General features: G+C 39.6%; 1 protein-coding gene across 1 annotated transcript; it reads right to left on the bottom strand.

Annotated features, from left to right (window-relative positions):
- Positions 1-10,754: 10,754 nt before the first annotated feature.
- On the bottom strand, positions 10,755-11,389 carry LOC133754797 (calcyclin-binding protein-like). Its single transcript, XM_062185192.1, has one exon. The coding sequence runs from the start codon at positions 11,387-11,389 to the stop codon at positions 10,808-10,810; it is 582 nt and encodes a 193-aa protein (XP_062041176.1). The 3' UTR covers positions 10,755-10,807.
- Between the last annotated feature and the right edge of the window lie 8,304 nt (positions 11,390-19,693).

The following is a 19,693-nucleotide window of genomic DNA, read 5'->3' as shown; positions in this document are numbered from 1 at the left end:
CTACTAAAAACTATTCATTTTTTCATACTAATCATAATATACTTTATTTCACAACATCCTATTTATTTGCTTTTGCATTTGAGTTCATTGCTTACACCTATATATCTCTTTAACTTGATATTGTAAGCCAGTCCTAGTACTGTGAATGCATGGTCATCATGGTTGGCCTTTTCTTTATGAAATTATCAATTCCATCCAAATACTACAGTTCTTGCTGGCAATCATCATGAACACACATTTTCAGAGACAGCCTAGATTCATCTGAAAATTCTGATAATTCATTCTTGTGGTTAGCGAATGTTTACCATTTCTGATTTTCGAGATTCTTATCTTCAATTTTGAAAGTTTCAATAGAATAATTCTAAATGAATATTTTCTTTAGAATAGTTGTGGTTATAAAATCAAGTTATTGTGGTAAGTTATATGATCTTAGAGTTATATTTGCCAAACTATTTTTATTTCCTTTTTTCAATGTACTTGTATTGGTCTACTTTGTTGTATCATCTCATATCTCCTTCTTGAGCAATTACTGTTTCAATTTTCCTCTCAGAGTAATGACAAATGAATTTTGTTTCATTTTAAATTTTTATTACTATAGAGAGAAGTTTTCATGTGGTTTATAGATACAATTCAAGAAATATGATCACACTTTTCTCCCTTCCTCAATCCACCTCAATAGTATAAAGCAGTATTTGAATACTAGTTTTACCATTAATTTGCATAGTATAAACCATTAAAAACAGAGATCCTACATAGGGAGTAAGTGCACAGTGACTCTCGTTGATTTAACAATTGCCACTCTTATTTATGATGTCAGTAATCACAAGAGCCTCTTGTCATGAGCTGCCAAAGATATGGAAGCCTCTTGAGTTCAAATTCTGACCTTATTTAGGTAAGACCATAATCAAAGTGGAAGTTCTCTCTTCCCTTTGGAGAAAGATGCCTGTTTCTTTGATGGCCTGTTCTCTCTGCTGGGATCTCACTCACAGAGATCTTCTATATAGGTCATTTTTTTTTTTGCCACAGTGTCTTGGCTTTCCATGCCTGAAAAACTATCATGGGCTTTTTAGACAGATTTGAATGCCTTAAGGGCTGATTCTGAGGCCAGAGTGCTGTTTAGGGCATTTGCAATGATATGAGTCTGCTGTGTATTCCACATCCCATGTTGGGTCATTCTCTCCCTTTTAATTTTATCACAGACACTGGTCTTATCTATGGGTTCCCTTTGACACTTATTACTTTCTCTATTATCAATTATAAACTTAAATTGATCACTTTCACTAGTAACACTGCATTGGTATCTTCCAACTTAATGGGATTTGGAGTCCCATGGCATGCCTTTAGCTCTAATTAGGGGTAAGTGAGCATGTACCAAGCTGTACAACTTCTCCCTCTCTTATTCCCACTCTATTTTTTAATTTATTTTATCATTTTTAACAGGCAGAGTGGACAATGAGAGAGAGAGAGACAGAAAGAAAGGTCTTCCATTTCCATTGGTTCACCCCCAATGTCCGCTGGTTCACCTCCCTCTGCAGCCGGCATGCTGAGGCTGGTGCACCACACTGATCTGAAGCCAGGAGCCAGGTGCTTCCTCCTGGTCTCCCATGCAGGTGCAGGGCCCAAGCACTTGGGCCATCCTCCACTGCAATCCTGGGCCACAGCAGAGAGCTGGACTGGAGATGAGCAACCAGCACAGAATCCGGCACCTCAACTGGGACTAGAACCCAGGGTGCTGGCGCCACAGGTGGAAGATTAGCCTATTGAGCCACGGCACCGGCCCCCACTCTATTTTTTTAACAGCTATCAATTTTCAATTAACTTTAACCACCTAAGAATAATTGTGTATTAATTAAAGAGTTCAGCCAATGGTAATAATTAGAAAAAGAAAATACTAAAAAGAATAAAGAGTAACCTATTCCTCGACAGTCAAAACAAGGGATGATACAATCGTTGTTTCTCATAGTATCAGTTTCACTTCTACAGCTTTCCTTTTAGGTGCTCAGTTAGTTGTCACACATAAGGGAGAGCACGTGATATCTGTCCCTTTGGGACTGGCTTAATTCAGCATGATGCTTTCCAGATTCCTCCATTTTGTTGCAAATGATCGGATTTCATTTTTTCCACTGTGTAATATTCTATAGAGTATACATCCCATTATTTCTTTATCCAATCTTCTGTTGATGGGCATTTAGGTTGATTCCAGGTCTTAGCTATTGTGAATTGAGCTGCAATAAACATTGAGGTGCAGACATTTCTTTTATTTGCCAATTTAATTTCCCTTAGGTAAATTCCAAAATGTGGGATGGCGTGTTGTGTGGTAGTTCTAAATTCAGGTTTGTGAGGAATCTCCAAACTGTATTCCACAGTGGCTTTGCCAGTTTTCAATCCCACCAACAGTGTATTAATGTGCCTTTTCCCCCACATCCTTACCAGCACCTGTTGTTAGTTGATTTCTGTATGTAAGCCATTTGAACCGGGGTGAGGTGAAACTTATGGTTTTGATTTGCATTTCACTAATGGCTAGTGACCCTGAAAATTTTTTCATTTGTCTGTTGCCCATTTGGATTTCCTCTTTTGAAAAAAATGTCTATTTAGGTCTTTGGCCCATCTCTTAAGTGGGTTGTTTCTTTTGTTGTCTCAAATTTTCTTGATAACTTTGTAGATTCTGGTTATTTATTTATTTATTTATTTGACAGATAGAGTTAGACAGTGAGAGAGACAGAGAGACAGAGAGAAAGTTCTTCTTTCTGTTGGTTCAGCCCCAAAATGGCTGCTATGGCCAGAGCTACACCGATCCAAAGCCAGGAGCCAGGTACTTATTCCTGGTCTCCCATGCAGGTGCAGGGGCCCAAGCACTTGGGCCATTCTCAAATGCCTTCCTGGGCCACAGCACTGTTGGACTGGAAGAGGAGCAACTGGGACTAGAACTGGGCACCCATATGGTATGCCAGCACCATAGGCAGAGGATTAACCTAGTGAGCCATGGTGCTTGCCCTTTAGATTCTGGTTATTAATCCTTTATCAGTTGCATAATTTGCTAATATTTTTCCCCTTTCTGTTGTTTGCCTCTTCACTTTCCTCACTGTTTCTTTTACAGTACAGAAACTTCTTAATTTGATGTAATGCCAATTGTTAATTTTGTCTTTGACTGCTTGTGCCTCTGGGATATATTTTTTTGACAGGCAGAGTGGACAGTGAGAGAGACAGAGACAGAGAGAAAGGTCTTCCTTTTCTGTTGGTTCACCCCTCAATGGCTGCTGCGGCTGGCGCACTGTGGCTGGCACACCGTGCTGATCTGAAGGCAGGAGCTAGGTGCTTCTCCTGGTCTCCCATGCAGGTGCAAGGCCAAAGCACTTGGGCTATCCTCCACTGCACTCCCGGGCCACAGCAGAGAGCTGGACTGGAAGAGGAGCAACCGGGACAGAATCCGGCACACTGACTGGGACTAGAACCTGGGGTGCCAGCGCTGCAGGCAGAGGGTTAGCCTATTGAGCCACAGCACCAGCCCTGGGATGTTTTTAAATAAGTCTTTGCCTGTGCCTATATCTTGAAGAGTTTCTTCTGTATTCTCTAATAATTTGATGGTGCTGGGTCATAGATTTGGATCTTTAATCCATGTTGAGTGGATTTTTGTGTAAGATGTAAGTTAGGAGTCTTATTTCATAATTCTGCATGTTGAAATCCAGATTTCCCAGCACCACCGGCTGAGAAAATTTTTCTTTCTCCAGGAATTGCTTTAGATCCTGGATCAATGATAAGTTGGTTCTAGATGTTTTGATTGATTTCTGGTGTTTCCATTCTGTTCCACTGGTCTACCCTTTTGTTTCTGTACCAGTATCATGCTGTTTTGATTATAACTGCCCTGTGGTATGTCTTGAAATCTGGCATTGTGATGCGTCCTGCTCTATTGGTTGTACAAGATTTCTTTAGTTATTTGAGGTCTCCTGTGCCTCCATATGAATTTCACTGTCATTTTTTTCCAGATCTGAGAAAAATGTCTTTGGCATTTTGATTGGTATCACATTGAAATTACAAAGCGCTTTTGGGAGAATGGACATTTCAATGATATTGATTCTTCCAATCCATAAACATGGAAGATTTTTCCAGTTTTTTTATTTCCTTCTTTTTCTTTTTTAAAGTTTTATAAGTCTAATTATAGAGGTCTTTAACATCCTTGGTTAAGTTCATTCCAATATATTTGATTTTTTTATAGCTATTCTGAATGGGATTGGTCTTAGAAGTTTCTTTTCAGCTGTGGCATTGTCTGTGTATACAAAGGTTGTTGATTTTTGTGCATTGATTTTTATGTCTTACTAATTTGGCAAACTCTTCTATATGTTACAATATGAAGAATCATATCATCTGCAAAAGGGATAGTTTGACTTCCTCCTTCCTAATTTGTATAACTTTAATTTCTTTTTCTTGCCCAATGGCTCTGGCTAAGACTTCCAGGACTATATTGATAGCAATGGTGAGAGTGGGCATCCCTTTCTGGTACTGGATCTCAGTGGAAATGCTTCCAACTTTTCCCCATTCAATATAATGCTGGCCATGGGTTTGCCATAAATCACCTTGATTGTGTTGATGAATGTTCCTTAAAAACTGAATTTGCTTAGGGTTTTCATCATGAAAGGGTGTTGTATTTTATCAAATGCTTTCTTTGCATCTATTGAGATAATCATATGGTTTATCCTCTGCATTTTTTTATATTTTTAATTTTTTTTTGACAGGCAGAGTGGACAGTGAGAGAGACAAAGAGAAAGGTCTTCCTTTTCCATTGGTTCACCCTCCAATGGCCACTGTGGCTGGCATGCTGCAGCTGGCACACCACACTGATCCAAAGCCAGGAGCCAGGTGCTTCTCCTGGTCTCCCATGTGGGTGCAGGGCCCAAGCACTTGGGCCATCCTCCACTGCACTCCCGGGCCACAGCAGAGAGCTGGACTGGAAGAGGAGCAACCAGACCTAGAACCTGGTGTGCCAGTGCTGCAGGCGGAGGATTACCCTATTAAGCTTCAGCGCTGGCCAATCCTCTGCATTTTGTTAATGTGGTGTATCACATGGATTGATTTGTGAATGTTGAACCACCCCTGCCTAAGAGGGGTAAATCCCACTTGGTCTGGGTGGATGACCTTTCTGATGTGGTGTTGAATTCTATTGGCCAGAATTTTATTGAGGATCTTTTTGTCTATGTTCATTAGGTAAATTGATTTCTAATTCTTTTTCTCCTCCATCTTTTTCTGGTTTAGAAATTAATGTGATGCTGGCTTCATAGAAAGAATTTGAGAGGATCCCTTCTCTTTCAATTGTTTTGAATAGTTTGAGAAAAGTTGGTATTAGTTATTCTTTAAATGTCTGGTAAAATTCAGCAGTGAATCCATGCAGTCCTGGGCTTTTCTTTGTTGGGAGGTTCTGACTTGGTTAATGGGTCTGTTTAGGTTTTCTCTGTCTTCATTGTTGAATTTAGGTAAGTTATATGTGTCCAGGAATCTATCCATTTCTGATAGATTTCCCAGTTAGTTGGCATACAAGTCTTTGTAGTAACTTCTGATACCTCTTTTTATTTCTGTGGTGTCTGTTGTTATATACCCTTTTTCTTTTTTTTCTTTCTTTTTTTACAGGTAGAGTGGACAGTGAGAGAGAGAGACAGAGAGAAAGGTCTTCCTTTGCCATTGGTTCACCCTCCAATGGCCGCCGCGGCCAGCACACCATGCTGATCCAAAGGCAGGAGCCAGGTGCTTCTCCTGGTCTCCCATGGGGTGCAGGGCCCAAGCACTTGGGCCATCCTCCACTATACTCCTGGGCCATAGCAGAGAGCTGGCCTGGAAGAGGGGCAACTGGGACAGAATCTGGCGCCCTGACCGGGACTAGAACTCAGTGTGCCAGCACTGCTAGGTGGAGGATTAGCCTGTTAAGCCACAGCACTGGCCATATACCCTTTTTCATCTTTAATTTTATTGATTGGTGTCTTCTCTCTCCTTTTTGTTTATTTGGGTTAATGGTGTGTTAATTTTTTTTAAATCAGCTCTTTGTTTTGCTGATCTTTTGTTAATTTTTATTTGGATTCAAATTTGTGATTTCTTCTCTAATTTTAATTATTTCTCTTCTCCTAGTTTTGGGTTTGGTTTGCTGTAGTTTTTCTAATTCTTGAGATGCATTGATAACTCATTTATGTGGTGCATTTCCAATTTCTTCATGCATGCACCTATTGCTATAAACTTTCCTCTTAACACTGCTTTTGCTGTAGCCCATAAGTTTTCATGTGTTGTTATCTTCATTTGCTTCCAGAAAGTTTTTTATCTCTCTTTTGATTTCTTCTCTGACCCAATGTTCATTCAGGAGCATGTTGTTCAGTCTCCATGTGTTTGCATGTGCTCCAGGGATTCCTCAGTTGCTAATTTCTGGCTTCATTCCACTGTGGTCTGAGAGGATGCATGGTATGATTTCAATTCTTTTGAATTTGCTGAGGCTTTCTTTATGGCCTAGTATGTGGTCAATCCTAGAGAAAGTCTCATGCACTGTTGAGAAGAATGTGTATTCTTTAAGTATAGGATGAAAAGTTCTGTAGATATCCTTTTGGTCTATGGTGTCTATTAAATCTGCTGTTACCTTGTTGATTTACTGTCTGGTTGATCTGTCTATTGCAGAAAGTGTAGTTGAAGTCCCCCTGTTTTGCTGTGGAAAATTTTTTTCTCTCTCTGTCTCTCTTAATCAGAAGGGAAGTAATTCTGCTCAGCTTAGCTCTTCTTGTCGATGACAATCAGTGACTGAGCACTAGCCCCAGTGGGTATAATATTCATCTATTCTAGGACCACACAAAGGATCTGTGCAGTCTTCAGTGTAAGTTCAGATTCCCCTGCAATGTCTCTTACCAGGTAGCCAGGGCTGCCCGAGCTTGGGACAACTCTCACCAACACTACTCACAGTCTCAGCCACACCATGAGTTCTACCCTCAGTTTTTTGTTTTTTGTTTTGTTTTTTTTTTGTTTTTTTTTTGGTTTGTTTTTGTTTTTTGACAGTCCAAGTTCAGAAGCTCCACACATTCACTAGGTCTTAGTCTCCTGTTATTACTTCCCACCAGAGTCAGGTTTCTCTGATCAGCTGATTGTTTTGTGCAGACACAAGCTGGCACAGCTGTTACATATGTCCAAAATGGGGCCCACTTTATCAGCTCATATACCTTTGTGAGATGATTGGATAGAGAGAATCGTGTCCATACTATCTCTTTTATTTTTTTTCTCCTCTAGTTAGACTGGTGTATTTTCCCATATGGGGCTTCAAGCCTCATTCCTACTAGGCTCTGCATGCCACTTTTTCTCAAGTGTCTGGGGCTACTCCAGTCTCATCTCACCTCACTTTCCAGTGCTGGTGCAGAGGTTCTCTGCTCCTGGGATCCCAAGCCATGGGTGCCCACACCCTCCACATAGGTCCACTGTGTCCCTCCAATTTTTTAATAGCTTCCTCTGCCATTTTTTCCCCTCACTTTTCCCTGAGACTAGACTATTTCCACTTTTATTAAACTATCTTTTCTTGGACTAAATAAGTAACCTCCCTCCCTGTTTGCCATCTTTAACCCCATTATATATGCTTAATTTATATTTCCTGGGAAAGATTTCATTAATTTTCCCCTTTCAATGCAATTATAATGGACTACTTTTATCACCTTGTCCAACATTGGTTTTTTAGCCCTTATTCCTTTTATTAAAGTTTTATTTATTTCAAAATTAGAGTTATTGATAAGGAAGGAGGAAAGGGGGGAGTGGGAGAAGGAGAGAGGGAGGAGAGAGAGAGAGAGAGAGAGAGAGAGAGAGAGAGAGAGAGAGAGAATTTTCCATCTTCTATCTGCTGGTTCACCACCCAGTTGTCTGCAGTAGCCAAGGCTGATCCAAGCTGAAAGCTAGGAGTTTTATCTGAGTTTCCCAGATGAGTGGCAAAGGCCCAAACCATTAGGCCATATTCCACTGCTTTTCCCAGGTACTTAGCAGGGAGTTGGATCAGATGTGGATTATCTGGTGCCCATAGAGGATACTGTCTTGAACCATTAAATCAATAACTCGACCCTTACTGTTGCTTAACAAATTGCTTATTTCTCTCACAGTGATCACAATCTATAGTTTATTACATTTGCATCTCCTACCATTTTTTGTTTCTGTTTTGACAATATATCTACCATGATTGTGTGTCCTCAGTACTTAGATGCCAGACCCTGCTATGTTATCTTTTTCAGTGTGATGTTATCAACCCTGTGAAATTGTAACTTTACCACATTCTTTATGTGAACATTATTTTCAGAAAAAATTTAAGGCAAGATTTGGCCATTATCCTTTTATAGGTTACATTTCACAGATTTTGTTGATGTTTCTGGTGATCTAAACTTAGCTTTTATTTTTGAACAGGTGTGGCATATATTTTCGTAGTCATATTTTTTAATTTTAAAAGATTTATTTTATAGGCAAAGAAAGATGGAGCTGTAAAATTCTATATGTTTTTTCACCCACATAATTTCCCCAGCAACTGGAGCTGAGAAATCCTAAGCCATCAGCCAGAAGCTCCATCTGAGATGTTCATGTAGATGGCAGGAAACCAATTATATAGGCCATCATTTTCTTTTTTTATCTTTTATTTAATGAATATAAATTTCCAAAGTACAGCTTATGGATTACAATGGCTTCCCCCCCTATAATTTCCCTCACATCTGCAACCCTCCGCTTTCCCACTCGCTCTCCCCTTCCATTCACATCAAGATTCATTTTCAATTCTCTTTATATACAGAAAATCAGTTTATAGTATATATAAAGATTTCAACAGTTTGCCCTCACATAGCAACACAAAGTGAAAAAATACTGTTGGAGTACTAGTTATAGCATTAAATAACAGTGTACATCACATTAATGACAGAGATCCTACATGATATTTTTTTAAAAAATTGATTAATTTTCTATGTAATTTCCAATTTAACACCAAGGTTTTTTTTTCATTTTCAATTATCTTTATATACAGAAGATTGATTCAGTATATACTAAGTAAAGATTTCATCAGTTTGCACCCACACAGAAACACAAAGTGTAAAAATACTGTTTCAGTACTAGCTATATCATTACTTCACATTGGACAACCTATTAAGGACAGATCCCACATGGGATGTAAGTACACAGTGACTCCTGATATTGATTTAACAATGTAACACTCTTGTTTATGGCGTCAGTAATCTCCCTAGGCTCTAGTCATGAGTTGCCAGGGCTATGGAAGCCTTTAGGGTTCACCGACTTTGATCTTATTCTGACAGGGTCATAGTTAAAGTGGAAGTTCTCTCCTCCCTTCAGAGAAAAGTACCTCCTTCTTTGATGCCCCCGTTCTTTCCACTGGGATCATACTCACTGAGATCCTTCATTTAGGTCGTCTCCTTCTTTTTTTTTTTTTAGAGTGTCTTGGCTTTCCATGCCTAAAATACTCTCATAGGCTCTTCAGCCAGATCCAAACGCTTTAAGGGCTGATTCTGAGGCCAGAGTGCTATTTAGGACATCTGCCATTCTATGAGTCTGCTATGTATCCCGCTTCCCATGTTGGATCATTCTCTCCCTTTTTGATTCTATCAGTTAGTATTAGCAGACACTTGTCTTGTTTGTGTGATCCCTTTGACTCTTACATCTATCAGTGTGATCAACTGTGAACTGAAATTTATCACCTGGACTAGTGATATGGCATTGGTACATGCCACCTTGATGAGATTGTATTGGAATCCCCTGGCAGGATTCTAACTCCACCATTTGGGGCAAGTCCGATTGAGCATGTCCCCAATTGTACATCTCCTCCCTCTCTTTTTCTCATTCTTATATTTAACTGGGATCACTTTTCAGTTAAGATTTAAACACCTAAGAATAACTGTGTGTTAATTACAGAGTTCAACCACTAGTACTACAACAACAAATACTAAAAAGGATAAAGTATTACATTGTACATCAACAGTCAGCACAAGAGCTGATCAAGTCACTGTTTCTCATAGTGTCCATTTCACTTCCACAGGTTTACCCTTTGGTGCTCAGTTAGTTGTCACCGATCATGGAAAACAAATGATATTTGTCTCTTTGGGACTGATAGGCCATGATTTTCTGCCTCTAAATTACATTAGCAGGAAGCTGATCAGGAGAGCAAAATATGTCATACCCTATCCAGGAATCTCAATGATAGATGAAGGCATACATATTGGAGTCTTAATCCACTGCACTACAGCACTTTTCCCCTGACCTGCTTATTTAATTCTGTGATAGAGGGTATGACCTTTGTTATAACATTTTTGGGATTTTAATATTCATTTTGATACAATTGAAATGGTCTGCGCTTCACTTTCTGTTAGCTCATTTTTATTTCTCCTCCCAAGTTATTAATTTTTTCTTCCAGTAATAATAATAAGTTTTCATAATTAAAAAGTCCAGGCAATTTTGAGTTAAGATATGTTTAAAGTTTTTATATGTTTGCCCACTTGTTATGCTTATGTCTATCAATTAAATCTGGGCCATTAGATTTTTTTTTAATAAGCACATTTTATTTAAATAAATCTTCCAGTAAGAAACGGAGAATTCATTGCCTTTTCTTAAAGGGTATGTGAGTATTATCTGTCAAGTGACATATGCAGCTCAGCAACACTCCCTTGTTGGAAAGGTCAGCACTTCCACAGCACAGTTCCAACAGGACTCCAGTCTCAAAATTCTGTGTCTCCTTTGGCTTGCTTCTCTCTCGACTCCACCCAGGCTTTATTGATAGTTCGCTTCATGTCGTCGTCTCCATCTTCATAAATCTTCTTCAGCACATTCATATCAGTCCTTCACTAGGGTCTGTTTCTGTGTCGTAGGAGGGCTTTTCTTTTTCTTTGCATTCTTTTTCAACCCGAGTCAGGTAGTCCCATCGGGTGTTCTCTGCATTTTTTCTACATAAGATAAGAACTGTGTCAGTCTTGACTTTTTTTAAACTGCCTTCCACTGAGATAGGTTTCAACAGATTGTTCAGGATCATGGAGTAATTCTTGTCATTTAAGTTCTTTACCAAAAGATCAAATGACTGCTCTGTGAAATGCACCTGCACGTTCTCCGTGGGAACGTGATGAACTCCAGTTAGAGTAATGTAGATTTTCACAAACTTATCTGACTGATCCCATCCGTAATTACTGATCTTCACTGTATAGCCCGCTGTGATGGGAGCAACCACAAAAGCCAGCTTCTCGTTGTCAAATTCTGCTTTGCTCTGTGACTTCTGTTGCACCTTGTTCCTGATCTCTGTCTCAATCTTGGACTTCTCTGCTGTAAGGGCATCACGGACTCTTCTTCTGGTAGTCTTTTCCAGCAACACCTTCACCTCTTCTAGATCCTTCTGTAGCTCTTCCAAAGCCAAAGCCATGGTCCGGCGGGGGCAGGCCCAAGGCCCAAGCTGCAGCGGCGCAAGCGACAGGAACAGGAAACGCCACCCCGAGCGCGCTCATTCCTTGCACCAACACGCGGCCTGCATGTGCACCCCACTGTGCGCGGCCTGCCTCTCACACGCGGAACCTCTGGAACCTTCAGGAGCCCGCCCGCCTCGCTCAGCCCCACCCTGCCCCGCTCGCCCACCATTAGGTTTTTATGAAAGATTTATTTGTTATGTTGAAAGGTATCATTTCAGGGGGGAGGGGAGATGAGAGGGAGAATCTTCTATCCTCTCTTTCCCAAATGGTCACAAGAGTCAAGGCTGGGCCAGGCTGAAGCCGGGAGCCATGGGCTTCCTCCATGTTTCCTAAATGGGTGAATGGTTCAGGGATATGAATCATCTTCTGCTGATTATGCAGACACACTAACAGGGAGCTGGTTCTGAAATGAGTGAGCCAGAACTCAAACTTGAGACTGTATTAGATATAAGCATGGCTGGTTGCAATTCAACCTGTGGCACCACAGAGCTTGCCCCAGGATATGATATTTTGACATATAAAGCATAAGTATTTCCTTAAAAAACCATTATTGCTTACAAAAATTGTCATTGGAAACTGGTTTTCTAAATTCCATACACAATTATTTAGAAACCTAGTTGGGAAAAATATTTTATATATGTCACAGGGTACTTATTAGCCAGCACTATAAATGTCAATTTTTTAAAAAATTCACTGGTGATAGAAATAAATGGATTATTTCTTTGTCTTGTGATTTGTCTTTCTTGTCTCTTTTAATCTCTATAAGTTATTACCAAAACTGCACCTAATGTTTTTTTGTTAGTATCCAAAACTTTTTAAATGAAAAATCATTCATTTAAGAGCTGATGTGATGTTATGTTTGGGAAAAATGCTCATGAAACTAAACATCAGTAAAGTAGCAAAAAATTGGTTTAGCTTATAAAATATATTTTCATTTGACTGTAGACAGTTGTCAGTCATAAACAATTATCTTCTAAGTAAAAAACTAGACTAATTTATTGTCATTCTTTATGAGATGCTTATAATAAAATTCCAAGTTGTTTAGCAAAGGAGAAATAGAAATATAGGAATTCAGGCTGGCACCATGGCTCAATAGGCTAATCCTCCGCCTTGCGGTGCTGGCACACTGGGTTCTAGTCCCGGTCAGGGTGCCGGAATCTGTCCCGGTTACCCCTCTTCCAGGACAGCTCTCTGCTGTGGCCTGGGAGTACAGTGGAAGATGGCCCAAGTGCTTGGGCCCTGCACCCCATGGGAGACCAGGAGAAGCACCTGGCTTCTGGCTTTGGATTAGTGTGATGCACCGGCCATAGGACACCAGCTGTAGTGCCACAGCCGCGGTGGCCATTGGAGGGTGAACCAATGGCAAAGGAAGAGCTTTCTCTCTGTCTCTCTCTCTCTCTCTCACTATCCACTCTGCCTGTCAAAAAAAGAGAAAGAAATATAGAAATTCTTTTTGTGAAACATTGTTTAAATCCTAATGATCATTTATAAAAGAGAATGTACTAGAGTTTTTAAAACTTTAATATCAACTCTAAAATTTTAGACACTGCTGAGTAACCACCCACTTTGCCCATCAGATGTATTTTATTAAACCATGTAATCTTGCATTCCCCAGTATAAACGATGGCACTCTCCCTTTGATTTTGTCTTATCTGTTCTGATGGATGCTCTACCTTATTAAACTTTGTTACCCTGATTACAAAAATTGGGTTTTATTTATTTGAAAGACAAATTTACAGGAAGGGCTTGAGGGAGGAAGGGAGGGAAGGAGGGAAGGAGGGAATAAGGGGAAGAGTGAGATAAATGGATAAAGAGAGAGAGAGAGAGAGGGAGGGAGGGAGGGGGAGAGATCTTTCTTCCATGGGTTCACTCCAAAAATGGCTACAAAGTCTGGGACCAGGCCAGGTATATTTTTATAATACACATTTTCCATGAGTTTTTTTAAGAATCAGCCTATTCATGGATTTCATAGTGTCTAGCATCCTAATATTTTCATAGTGTATATGTATGAGGATATAAAAAGTTTATAAAAAAGTAATTAAAAGGTAATGTTAATTTACCATAACTTTTGAAAGTTTCCTCACATATCAAAACATCATGTTGCATACCTTGAATATACACAAATATTGTCAATCATACTCTAACAATCTTGAAAAAATTAAAACTAAAAAAGAAGGCTCCTATATTAAAATATAAATTCAAAATAACTTAGTAAACTACACATATCTACAGAATCAGAAAGGTTTTCATGGGATAGAAATAATTTTTAAAATACTGATAAATTTGGTAGCCAAAATTTATATTGCAAAAATTCAAATGCAGATTGTAGTCTGTCTCAAGAAAATGAAACTCAAGTACCAAATCAAAGGGTTCTCCTGCTCTTCTAAAACTGGGATAAAAACCCCAAGCCAAATAACATTTTTCTTTTTACCTGACCCAATCAATGTTACTGTGTTACTGGAAACAGTAAACCAAATAAGACACCCTAGGAACAGCTATGTAAGGAAATCAGTCTTGTATAAGACCTTGCAGACCACATATTTAGAAAACTCAGGGGAATTAGGTCCCAAAGGAAGCACGGAGGAACCAAGGGCAATATAATCAATAGTGCCCATCTCACATGATCTCCATACACAAAATCCGCATTATCCCTTGTGACCACCCTGCCCCCACTGCACAATCCGGGCAGATGTGCTGTGGCCACTACATGGCTGCCCAGAGATGGCGCTGGGGCTGAGAAGTCCCTGGAGCAGAGAAGGAGCAGGATGTCAGGCGTCTTGGGTGCCAGTCGTGTTCCCAACCCACAAATCTGAGGGGATCAAGGAAAGCATTGTGCCAGCACCAATATGACACCGACAGATTCTAGAGATGACCTCTAGGAGGCCTGTGCCATTCTAGTCCTTTAGCAGCTTCCATAGGCTCTGCCTTCCCCCTCTACAGACAACCTGGCTCACACATTAACCATGAAGCAGTTTGCAATTTCCTGTGTCCAGCATCTCCTAGTGAGTGAAGATGGAGTGCGGCAGATCCCAACTTATCTTGCGAGACTCCAAACAGCAAAGGTGTATCCTAGGACCTTGCTTCCCTGAACTGACAGATGACTGACATCAAGACCCCTGAGTTTACATGGTGTGGGGGTCACCATGCCTGATTGGACAGTTTGCTTGGCAGTGAGCACACACAATATCACAAAAGCAGCCAGTCAACATCTTCCATAGCATGGACCCCTAAGTGCATGTTGTGCTGTATGGGAATAGCGACAGGCAAGGCCTGGATTCATGTAGGAGACTGCCTCCTTCTGGGTTCCACCTTCCCACAGCAGGAGGGCCTCTCCTTCCTGTTCTCCTGCCACCTGCTGGGATAGCCTCCTGTTGCATTATCCTTCTCCCTAGCAGGTCCTGTTGGAGCTTGCAGTAACCAGCTTTAGTGAGTTACAGTTCTGTTTATCAGCTTCTGGACCTATTTTTTCCCTCATATTTAGGCTCATTTTCCTGTTGAATACTTTTTGTTTTTGATATTGATTTAAAAAATGTTTAAAGATATCATATAATGTATTCCTTTTATTTCACAGAATTTAATACTTTTATTTCTCTTTTCTCATGTTGAAAGTTGTTTTCTAGTCTGCCTATTATCCTTGCAGGTTTTCTATTTGTTTCTTGTTGGTATTTGGTAATCTATGGGACTTTATATTTCAATCTTTCCAGAAATCAAATTAACTTCATTCATCAGTTGTATTTATTTTTAGAAGTTATGGACTATCTGTATATAAATACTGCCAAAATATTGATAATTTATTGTTTATAAATTGATCATTACACCTTATTCTTTTCTTTTTGCTCTTTTTTCCTGCTGATCACTCCTCAAAATAAGAATTTGGAGGTAGTGGAGGCATCATGGCCTAGGATTTCTTCCAGGGAGAAAGCTGTTAATGATCTTGTATTAATTGCATTGTTTGATCTAGGATCCTTTTTTTTAAAGATTTATTTATTTGTTTGCAAGTCAGAGTTACTCAGAGAGAGAAGGAGAAGCAGAGAAAGAGAGAGAGAGGTCTTCAACTGCTGGTTCACTCCCCAGTTGGCTGAAATGGCTGGAGCTGATCCAAAGCTAGGAGCCTGGAGCTTCCTCCAGGTCTCCCATGTGGGTGCAGGGGCCCAAGGACTTGGGCCATCTTCTACTATTTTCCCAGGCCTTAGCAGAGAGCTGGATCAGAAGTGGAGCTGCTGGGATTCAAACTGGCACCCATATAGTATGCCAACACTACAGGTGGTGACCTTACCCACTATGCTACAACATCAATCCCATGTTCTAGGATCCTTTTAAAAAGCCTTGATGCAAATAAGAAAGCCACTACATTTTTACTATATTTCTAGCAGTATTGTTTTTACTAGATATTGAATTTTTGAAAGGCATTTCAACATTTAATGTTAATCATCATGCAATTTTTCTCTTGAAATTTTCACCTACCTGAAAAATTTATATGGCTTGGTTTTTTAAAGTTAACCACTCTTGCACTTTTTTAAATATCTTACTTATTATTCATTATGGTTTCATATGTGATTTAATTTATTATAATAATGCTTCTGAAATCAGAGAAGATCCCCTAAAATGCACACTGAAGTGTGGCCCCTAAAAGTTCCCTAGAAATGCTATCCGGGGTGCCACATGTGCTACCGGAATTTGGGGTGCCATACAATTTCATCACTGGCTTATTACTAAATCCCCAATATTAATAAGCCCAAGAGGGTTCTTGCCTAATATTTAGAGAAGAATTATAAATACCAGCACAGATAAATGAGGCAGCGTGGTATGTTTTAAGCTTTTATTTAGTGAGAAAAATGCATAGGAGAGTGAGAGCTTTATTTAAGAGAGGTGAACAGGGGTTCATACAAAGCACCAGGAACCAGCCACGTGGAAGAGCATCTAGGCCTGTACCTGGGCCAGGAAGCCTAGAGCACATGACCCAAAGGCCATGCACCCTAGAGGCACAAGGCTACAGCAAGCCCCCTCCTGACAAGAGGCCAGGGAAGAAGAGTGGGCAGGACACACTGTGCCCCAGGCTTTTAACCCACTTCCAAAGGGGAGTAGTTAATTAACCTGATGGGCTGGTTGGCACCCAGGTGAGGCCAGGTAGGGGCATGAGGTCACACAGGGACATGGAAAAGGCATGGTCTTCCAGTTCACAAATCTAATCAATTTTAACCTATGTGACATCTACTTTACTTTTTTTTATTTATTTTTTAAACTTTTATTTAATGAATATAAATTTCCAATGTAGAGCTTATGGATTACAATGGCTTCCCCATCCCACAACCTCCCTCCCACCCACAACCCTCCCCTCTCCCACTCAATCTCCTCTTCCATTCACATCAAGATTCACTTTCAATCCTCTTCATATACAGAAGATCAATTTAGTATATACTAAATAAAGATTTCAAAGGTTTGCACCAACACAGAAACACAAAGTGAAACATACTGTTTGAGTACTAGTTATGGCATTAAATCACAATGTACAACATATTAAGAACAGAGATCCCAGATTTCAACTACCCTCAATTACACTCAGCAATGCGGAATTACTTCCCAACTGAGTCAAAAAAGAGAGAGAGAGAGAGAGAGAGAGAGAGAGAGAGAGAGAGATCCAGCGAGGAACAAGGGGGAGAACAATCTGGGTGAGTCACGTTTTGCACAGCCTTAAACCTGAAGAATCAAGCAGAGCTCTCTGGCCACACCCATCACAGCCTCTAAGGATCCATCAAAGCAGACAGCCCACATAGAGGCATAGTATAACGAGAAAAAAACACAACAGCCAAAAAAAAAAACACAAACAAACATAAATTATTTCCAACATGCCAAACAACAAACGTAGAAGCAGACGTAACAAGAGCAAGGAAGACACTATGATGCCCCCAAATGAAAAAGACACCCCAATCCAAGATTATGAAGATGAAGAGATAGAGGAAATGCAAGAAGCAGATCTCAAAAAATTGATAAGAACATTAAGAAGTTCTCAAAAACAAATTCTTGAACTACAGAAATCCTTAATGGACAAGATAGAAAATCCCTCGCGTGAAAATGAAATATTAAGGAGGAATCAAAATGAAATGAAACAACTAGTAGAACATGAAACTGTGATAGTGACAAGAAACCATACTGAAATGAAGAATTCAATAGATCAAATGACAAACACATTAGAGAGCCTTAAAAACAGAATGGGTGAAGCAGAAGAGAGAATATCGGAATTAGAAGACAAAGAACAGGAAAAGAAACAGTCAAAGCAAAGAAAAGAAGAAGAAATCAGAAATCTAAAAAATACTGTCAGGAATCTACAGGATACTCTTAAAAAACTCAACATTTGGGATCTAGGTGTTCCTGAAGGCATGGAGAGGGAGAAAAGATTAGAAGACCTTTTTAGTGAGATACTAGCAGAAAATTTCCCAGGTTTGGAGAAGGAAAGAGACATCCTAGTACAGGAAGCTCATAGAACCCCTAATAAACATTACCTAAAGAGATCCTCACCACGACACGTCGTAATCAAACTCACCACAGTGAAACATAAAGAAAAGACCCTAAAATGTGCAAGAGAGAAATGCCAGATTACTCTCAGAGGATCTCCAATCAGACTCACAGCAGACTTCTCAACAGAAACCCTACAAGCTAGAAGGGAATGGCGAGATATAGCCCAGGTACTAAGAGAGAAAAACTGCCAGCCCAGAATATTATATCCTGCAAAGCTCTCATTTGTGAATGAAGGTGAAAGAAAGACCTTTCACAGCAAACAGAAATTGAAAGAATTTGTTGCCACTTAACCAACCCTGCAAAAGATGCTTAAAGATGTGTTACATACAAAAACACGGTCACCAATATGAAAGAAGGTAAAGGAAGGAAACCTCACAGCAAAAGATCACATGAAGTTCAAAACATATATTAGAAAATATCTTTGGCAAATGGCAGGGCAAAGTTACTCCTTCTCAATAGTCACATTGAATGTTAATGGCCTGAACTGTCCAGTTAAAGACCCTGACTAGCTGATTGGGTTAAGGAACAAAACCCATCTTTTTGCTGCGTTGTTTCCAACAAACATACATACAGACTTAAATTGAAAGGCTGGAAAAAGATATACTATGACAATAGAAATGAAAAAAGAGCGGCCTTAGCCATCTTAGTATCGGACAACATAAACTTTACCACAAAAACTGTTAGGAGAGACAAAGAGGGTCACTATATAATGATTAAGGGATCCATTCAACAGGAAGATATAACGATTATCAATGTATATGCGCCTAATAACAGGGCAACGGTTTATTTAAAAGACTTGTTAAGGGACTTAAAGGCAGACTTAGACCCCAATACAATAGTTCTGGGGGACTTCAATACTCCACTCTCAGAGATAGACAGATCAACAGGACAGAAGACCAACAAGGAGACAGTAGATTTAAACGACATTATAGCCCAAATGGATCTAACAGATATCTACAGAACTTTTCGTCCTACACACAAATCATTTACATTCTTCTCAGCAGTACATGGAACCTTCTCTAGGATTGACCACATACTAGGCCATAAAGCAAGTCTCAGCAAATTCAAAAGAATTAGAATCATACCATGCAGCTTCTCAGACCACAAAGGAATGAAATTGGAAATTAGCAACTCGGGAATCCCTAGAGCACATGCAAACCCATGGAGATTGAACAACATGCTTCTGAATGAACAATGGTCATAGAAGAAATTAAAAGAGAAAACAAAAATTTTCTGGAAGTAAATGAGGATAACAGCACAACATACCAAAACCTATGGGATACAGCAAAAGCAGTGTTAAGAGGAAAGTTTATATCAATAGGTGCCTACATCAAGACATTGTAAAGGCACCAAATAGATGACCTTTCAAGTCATCTCAAGGATCTAGAAAATCTGCAGCAAACCAAACCCAAACCCAGTAGGAGAAGAGAAATAATTAAAATCAAAGAAGAAATCAACAGGATTTAATCCAAAAAAAATTACAAAAATTCAGCCAAACGAAGAGTTGGTTTTTTCAAAAAATCAACAAAATTGACACCCCATTGGCTCAACTACCTAAAAACAGAAGAGAAAAGACCCAAATCAACAGGATCAGAGATGAAAAGGGAAACGTAACAACAGACACCACAGAAATAAAAAGAATCATCAGAAATTACTACAAGGACTTGTATGCCAGCAAACAGGGAAATCTATCAGGAATGGACAGATTCTTGGACACATACAACCTACCTAAATTGAGCCAGGAA

This window comes from Lepus europaeus, unplaced genomic scaffold, assembly GCF_033115175.1.
Source record: "Lepus europaeus isolate LE1 unplaced genomic scaffold, mLepTim1.pri SCAFFOLD_29, whole genome shotgun sequence".
NCBI lineage: Eukaryota > Metazoa > Chordata > Mammalia > Lagomorpha > Leporidae > Lepus > Lepus europaeus.
Note: the sequence above shows the minus strand (reverse complement) of the source record. Positions and strands in the feature narration are given on the sequence as shown.

What these genes read in the sequence shown, in the direction of transcription:
- LOC133754797 (XM_062185192.1), bottom strand. Translation starts at nt 11,389, where the DNA reads ATGGCTTTGGCTTTGGAAGAGCTACAGAAGGATCTAGAAGAGGTGAAG.